We start from the raw sequence: 7,894 nt of genomic DNA, 5'->3' as shown, positions 1-7,894 counted from the left end.
TTAGATCACATGGATACGTCAGTATAAAGTCCTGTGTCCTCTTACACCCCAGGAAGCGATTCTGAAAGGAGCCGTAGAGCTGGGGAGAAACCCAGAGATGGTGGAGCCTCAGAGGAAACGTCCAGCTTGGTTAAAAAGTTTATCATGATGTTCCTTTCTTTTGGTTTGTTTTTATACCATAACTGTGACTATTTTCTGGAAACAGTCATAGTAGAAGGAGGAACAGTTACTGAAGTTACACTTTGCTTTTTTGTTCACCAAATGACTACAAAGAGTAACTAATAATAATCAAATTAGCAGAAATAACAATTGCAAATCAAATACTTGTGACTATATGTATCTAACTAAAGGGAATAAGACACTTTAAATTCTTAATGCATTATCAGCCTGTTCTGTGTTCATCCATCACTGTGTCGTTGGGCTCATCCAGAGAACAGGCAGGTCTGCAGGCTGGAACATCAGGGCTCACCTTCCCTCTGTTCAGGCCTCAGCTCAAGATAAGAGCAGTTAATGTCTCTACAGACTCCACACATCCTGTACACAAACCGCTTTGACTTCAACCTTCAGTTCGGCACTACAGAGTGCTGTTTGCTGAAACCAACTTCCAGAGAGACAGTTTCTCCCCTCAGGCTGTCTATCAGATGAACACTTAATAGTCAGATTCATCCCATGCAGATAAACTCAAATTCAACCTTGTCATTCATTTTTTGTGAATCATTTTATATAGGCGTAATTAAAGAAAAAGAAAATAAGAACATTTTAATTAAAAATGTTTTTTTTGGTTGTTTTGTGTTTTTTTATGTTTTTGTTAAGAAGTAAAGCAGAGATTAAGTCAAATTCCTTGTTTGTGAGCAGAAAATTGATGATTAAAGCTGGTTCAGATTATTATGTCTGAATTTTGGTGTGGTCAGTACTTTTTCTCATCAATGGAGCTCATATAGACATATAAATACTGAGGAGAGGATCTGTCTATTCTGTGGTGTAGTTTAGGTTTCTTGTCCTTAGTTTCTGAATTTCCTGTTGTGCTCTTTGCTTCCTTTTTTCTTATTATTTGTGAATTTCCCAGTCTCCTCTTGGTTTTGGGTCTCATGTCTGTTTCTGTTCTTTTTATTAGTTTCTGGTCTCTGTGCTTAGTTCCTGTTCTGCCTTTCATTCTTCCGATTCTCTCTTTTCTCTGATTTCTTTCTCAGTTCCTTCCACTATGATAATTTTTCTTATCTGTATCAGTTATCCTGAGCTTGATTATACTTTGGTTCTGGAGTCACTGTTTGTTCATTTGATTGGTCAAATTCATTCAAAATCCATGAAATTTATCCTTGTTACTATATTTTGCTTCATGTTTCATGGTTTTGTTTCGTCCAGACTAATTTAACTACAACGGGCCTGGGCTCTCATGAATTGGGTTCCAGCAAATACTCCAGGATTGAATCTGTAACAATTAAACTCTTAACTCTTATCTGCTGTGTTACCAGAAATTAGTTCTACAATTTGAATTTATTCACTGAAAAAAAGTTAATTTTGCTATAACCTTGTCTTCTTCCTCTATTCTGTGTGTTTTGATTTTGATTCTTCTTTTATGCTCAATTAATTTATGATGCGTGGATGGGAGATTTGCTTGAAGTTTTTCACTTACTCCTCTTTCTGAAACGTCTCCCTACAGTCCTAAACTGACTTGATTTAAAGTGAAACAATTTTTTTTTAAGAAAACCAAATGCTTCCAGTGGTGCAAACCTTATGCCATTTTCCTGAATGATTATCAGGAATCCTGAAATATCTTTTTGTGATAAAACTTTCATTTTAGATACTTTCTAATGGAAAGTTAGAATGGGCTGTTTAAGGCAAAAAAGCTCTTCTACACCCAGTAAAAGAAAATAAATACTTTCAATGTGCAAGACTGATCAGAATGAGTATTTCCTCTGTCACATCCTTTAAAGGACCACAGCTCACAACAGTTTTTCAAAACATGACAAACTTTTACTTTGACAGTCAAAACTGACAGGCTACCATGTTTTTTTTTTTTCCAAGTGAAAGTGAAAGTAAAATTTGTTTTCTTATCCAACTAGCAACAGGGAACTTTGTGTTGGTGACCTTGGACTGATAGCTGAAATTGTAATCGGCTTTTGGTTTACTCTGTGAAACTGTTTCGATGAGTTAAAAAGAAAATCTTTATTAACAATTTGGTGTTTGGAAGTACAGGATGAGGAAGCTGTTAGCTGTGCTTCTGTTCCTCCTTTATGGTAAGCTTTTCTCCCTCATTCCTAGCTTAGATTTTAGCTGATCTTATTTTGCCTCTTCTTCACAGTAATTACCAGCTACATTTTCATGTTCAGAAACAAATACTTTATACTGTTCCAGATATAAGTAAGACCAAAGCTGCCATGACCGTGTGGGTATTTTGCAAAATAGTCTATAGAGCTTTATATTACCATATAATGTTATTCTCTCATCAAAAACATACCGTGAGTGTTACCTTGATTATTTAATAGATGTTTGAAAAATAGCATTTGGGGGTGCCTGAATGCTTGCTTTCTCCTATTCCACCTTTATATATATTGTGTTATTCATGTGTAGTAAGCTGCAGTGACACCATTTTCCCTTCATGTGCTGAAATTTTTGAACACTGATCCATTTCTGGATTTCAGTCAATCTCTGGACTTTGTCATTATTCCTGTATAACACTCCAAAAATGAAATGAAATGAAATGAAATGAAATGAAATTTTATTCGAACATGATACAAATACAAATATAAAAATAAAATAGAAAAAAATAAAATAAGTAGGAATTTAGAGAATTGTGAGGAAGTTGGGTTAATATGTGAATAATGATCAAAAGATAAATGTCTTAGGTTAAATTTGTATTTATTTCAACAAACTGACAGTATCTTTATTTATACTTCCAGCCTGTCGAGATTCTTTGACTGTAAAAGTGGAAGTCTGTAAAGGGGAACCATCAGTTGTTCTGCCCTGCCAGTACAGCCAGAAATTGGAAGAGATTGTTACGGTGAAATGGAGCAGCTTCGATCTCGATCCCAATACTGTCCATCAACGTCAAGAAGCCGACGACCTGCGAGGACAAAATGAGATTTTCAAAGGACGAACATCAATGGCGCCTCTTGCTCTGGACTCTGGTGATTTCAGCCTCACTCTGAGTGAACCTCAAGTTTCTGATAGCGGGGTCTACATCTGCAGCCTGCGTCATGAAACAGAAGAAATAATGGTGTCAGACGTTCAGCTGATTGTCACAGGTCAGTGACCTTGTGTATTTCTAAAGTATTGGGCCGTGACACCCAATTACCAGACACAGGTGTATAAACGCCAGCATTTAGTCATGCAGAATGCATCTACAAACATTAGTGATGGAATGGGTTGCTCTCTGAAGTTTAGTGAATTACTAAATCAGAACAATAAATGACTTTTTTGTATGGAAGTGAGGGTTGAAAAGTATATTTAAAGGCTTCTATTTTCCAAATACCATTTTAATCTGACAAATGGGCCTCATCAGAATGCAGATTGTAATTTATTCACCATGACTATGTGGGAATGTTCAGGGTTACGTTCTCATTTATTCCCATGTCTTTGGTGCAATTTAGGGTTTTTCCTAATTTTTTTTACTTGATGGAAAAAGGAAATTTTGGTAACACTTCATCTGACGGGGTTCGCATAATACTGACATGATACTGTCATAAATATGATGTGACACCTGTTTAGATTTTTAGAGCAACTTTGCATTAAAAGTGTCATTATTTACTGAATGACACTTGATGACAACAGTCATAAACATTTATAAAGACTCCTTCATGATCACGACAGATGTTACGTCATGTTTATGACAGTGTCATGTCAGTCTTATGCACGCCCCATCAGATGAAGTGTTACCAAAATATCCATAGTATATTAATTTAATGTGCAATAAATGATCTGATTTTGTTTGACCTTTCTGTATATGGATTATATCTCTTTTGTAAATTCCCTTGAAACATTTTTTTCAGTCAGCTCTAAGATAAGGTCTTAAAATTCAACTACTTGAACAAGCTGTTGTGTTCTAATTATATAGATTTTGACTAAATGTTATATATTTTGTTACTATTTAACAGTCATTTCAAGGTACTTGATGGAGACATGAAAAAATAGACTCCTTAAAATCAATACTTTTTCTCTCCGACATTAGGAAATAAATATTTTCAGAATGTCCAAAGACAATTATGTTCTACCTTTTAGAAGAAACTGAGACATGCTAAAATAATTTTGAAACCTATTAAAATTTTTAGACAATAATAAAACAACATACATTTCTAACTGTTCTTTGTTTTTTCCTAGTAATATTTCCACTTTGGGCCATAGTTCTCCTGGCTCTGCTGGCTGTGCTAGTTCTTCTTGCTGGAGGTGTTTTATTTAATTTCCGACAATATTTTATGTCAGGTAAGTTCCTTTTACAACAGTTTCAATACTAATATGTGGCATGCTAAGGCATTTCTGTCTCCTTAGACTGATGGTGATAATTTCAGGCAATGAACTGAGAACTGATACAGAAAGATTGAGATAGCTTCAGAGTTGTCATGGAGTCATAGTCATTATTTTTAAAATTATGGGTTAGATTTCCTCAGTTTTTCATTTTCTGTGGTCAGTTCCTGGATGTGGATTCAGTTTAGATCACATGGATCCTCTGTCAGCATCTGGTCACTAAATCCTGAGCTCCACTTTGTGACTGAGGTGTTTTTCTCCTGGATTATCACTGAGGCTCCATCACTGTGAACATCAACATCATCAGTTCTGCTGCTGTCAGTGCAGCTCATCTGTTTGTTTCTCAGTCTACAGGGTGGAGGTGGATTCAGGAGAGGAGTCTGTTCTGCTGCCATTTAAAACTGCAGTCTGTCTGCCTGGAAAATCCAAAGTAACATGGAGAACACATGATAGTAAAGTGGTACACATTAATTCTTTGAACTTCCAGCATCAACAACACAGACAGTTTAAAGACAGAACAGAGATGAAGAAGCCAGGCAAATCTAGAGATTTCAGTTTGATCCTGAAGAAACCAACAGACAAAGACACAGGAACCTACATCTGCACCGTCTGTGATTATTGGTCAGAAAACATCTCGACAAAGAAACAAGTTCTGCTCAATGTCAAAGGTCAGTGCAGTAACTATAAGGTACATTTTTATCCATGGTTATGTCTTTAATAAATCAGACAAAGTTGGTTTTTATTCTGAGTTTTTATTATGAAGGTTAGAATGCAGATACATGTTACAGAAATATAACCACAAGAAAGTGATATCCATCTTGAGAGTAATCATAAGAATAGAAGCACTGTTTCTTATAAACTATAAAACACAATATAGTTTTGTGTTATATAAAATTATTAATTAAAATTATTAATAATCAAACTTTAAACTTGAATCTTATAAAACAGTATCTTCTCTTTAATCATATTCTAACTGTCTCCTCTCCTCCATCCAGCTGGTCCTGACTCTCTCATCATATCCATAGACTTTGGTTCAGGATTCAGTGGCTACGCCTTCAATGTTAAACCCAGACAGGAAGGAGGAGAGACCCAGATAAAGAGATGGAGGAATGGACTTGGACTAGACACCCCAAAGACTCCAACCTGCATCCTGTTTGATGAACATGCAGAATTTATGAAGTTTGGTTATGAAGCTAAAACAGCATTTAATAATATGAGAGGAGAAGAAGCTGAGAAACATTATTTCTTTGAAAATGTCAACATGGCTGTCCATGGCAGGGTAAGTAAAAGTAAAGATTTGCAGATAAATCTTCTTTTTTGGATCCTATCATGTCCTCTGTTAACATGCCTGTCTATGATTTGAAACTGTGTCACTATTGGAAATATCTCATAATGTTTAAATCTGCATTCCACCTCAAGGCCAGACTGGGACACAGAGCTAATGGGGAATTTCCTGGTGGGCTGCTCCATTAGTGGGCTGGTGGTTTAGGCTATGAATGGGCTGTCGCAGTTGCCTCGTAGTCACACAGCACGCTGTTGTTTTGCAATGCCACAATGCCAAAACTGCCGTATTAAATCCCTTCTGTTCCTCTGCTCTGCTCTAGTCAGGCAAATTTTGTCATGTGGCCACGGAGTGGACCTATATCACAGGAACAAGTGCTGCAGAAATGGCTTGTTTCCAACAAAACATTTAAAAAACTGCTGGATTTTTTGTGCTTGGACTGTTTCTAAAAGTAGAGGTCTAAGTGAAAGTACAATAATGTGCAAAAAGAACATTTTCTATAATAGGTGCCTTTAATCCCTACTGTATTTGTGTCTGTGTTTTCTGTTCACTTGACTGGTTGTTTCTCTCTGTGTGTCATCATCTCTGATTCCGGTATTTCCTTGAAGATGGCTCTTATTTCTTCAGTTATTAAATATGATCTCTTCTTAGATGTTTCTGCCAATATCCTGTTACCACTTAAGTCATTCACCACCACAAATCTTGTCAGTACACCAGACTACCATAAGGATAAGTAACCAGAGTGGTTTGAATACTGCCATTGGGGGATCTCTCTCTCTCTTTCTCTCTCTCTCTCTTTCCTTTCTCTCTCTCAGTGTGGTGATGTTCATCCAGCCTGGGTTAAGGTAGATACTGTACAGTCATGGCCAAAAGTTTTGAGAATGATTCAAATGTTAATTTTTACAAAGTCTACTGCTTCAGTTTTTATAATGGCAATTTGCATAAACTCCAGAATGTTATAAAGAGTGATCAGCTTAACAGCAATTAATTGCAAAGTCAATATTTGCCTAGAAAATGAACTTTGTCCCCCAAAACACATTTCAACTTAATTGCAGCCCTGCCTTAAAAGGACTAGCTAACATCTTTCAGTGATTGCTCCATTAACACAGGTGTGGGTGTTGATGAGGACAGGGCTGGAGATCAATCTGTCATGATTAAGTAAGAATGACACCACTGGATACTTTAAAGAGGCTGATGCATGGCATCATTGTTTCTCTTCTGTGAACCATGGTTGTCTCTGAAGAAACACGTGCAGTCATCATTGTACTGCACAAAAATGGCCTACCAGGGAAGAGCAGCTAGAAAGATTGCACCTCAGTCAACAATCTATCGCATCAACAAGAACTTCAAGGAGAGAGGCTCCATTGTTGCCAAAAAGGCTCCAGGGTCCCCAAGAAAGACCAGCAAGCACCAGGACCGTCTCTTAAAAGTGTTTCAGCTGCAGAATCGGGCTACCAGCAGTGCAGAGCTTGCTCAGGAATGGCAGCAGGCAGGTGTGAATGCATCTGCACGCACTGTGAGGCGGAGACTCTTGGAGCAAGGCCTGGTCTCAAGGAGTGCAGCAAAGAAGCCACTTCTCTCCAGGAAAAACATCAGGGACAGACTGATATTCTGCAAAAGGTGCAGGGAGTGGACTGCTGAGGACTGGGGTAAAGTCATTTTCTCTGATGAATCCCCTTTCCGATTGTTTGGGACATCTGGAAAACAGCTTGTTCAGAGAAGACGAGATGAGAGATACCACCAGTCTTGTCTCATGCCAACTGTAAAGCATCCTGAAACCATTCATGTGTGGGGTTGCTTCTCAGCCAAGGGAGTCGGCTCTCTCACAGTCTTGCCTAAAAACACAGCCATGAATAAAGAATGGTACCAGAATGTCCTCCGAGAGCAACTTCTCCCAACCGTCCAAGAGCAGTTTGGTGATGAACAATGCCTTTTCCAGCATGATGGAGCACCTCGCCATGAACCAAAGGTGATAACTAACTGGCTCAGGGAACAAAACATAGAGATTTTGGGTCCATAGCCTGGAAACTCCCCAGATCTTAATCCCATTGAAAACTTGTGGTCAATCATAAGAGACGGGTGGACAAACAAAAACCTAGGAATTCTGACAAAATGCAAGCATTGATTGTGCAAGAATGGACTGCTATCAGT

General features: G+C 37.7%; 1 protein-coding gene across 1 annotated transcript; it reads left to right on the top strand.

Moving 5' to 3' along the window:
• Positions 1-2,075: 2,075 nt before the first annotated feature.
• Positions 2,076-7,604, top strand: LOC103133187 (uncharacterized). Its single transcript, XM_007544959.2, has 5 exons — positions 2,076-2,237; positions 2,901-3,245; positions 4,318-4,419; positions 4,809-5,129; positions 5,457-7,604. The coding sequence occupies exons 1-5, from the start codon at positions 2,198-2,200 to the stop codon at positions 5,822-5,824; spliced, it is 1,176 nt and encodes a 391-aa protein (XP_007545021.1). The 5' UTR covers positions 2,076-2,197; the 3' UTR covers positions 5,825-7,604.
• Positions 7,605-7,894: the final 290 nt, after the last annotated feature.

This window comes from Poecilia formosa, unplaced genomic scaffold (assembly GCF_000485575.1).
Source record: "Poecilia formosa unplaced genomic scaffold, Poecilia_formosa-5.1.2 Scaffold2344, whole genome shotgun sequence".
Lineage (NCBI taxonomy): Eukaryota > Metazoa > Chordata > Actinopteri > Cyprinodontiformes > Poeciliidae > Poecilia > Poecilia formosa.
This window is presented reverse-complemented; position numbering and strand designations above follow the sequence as displayed.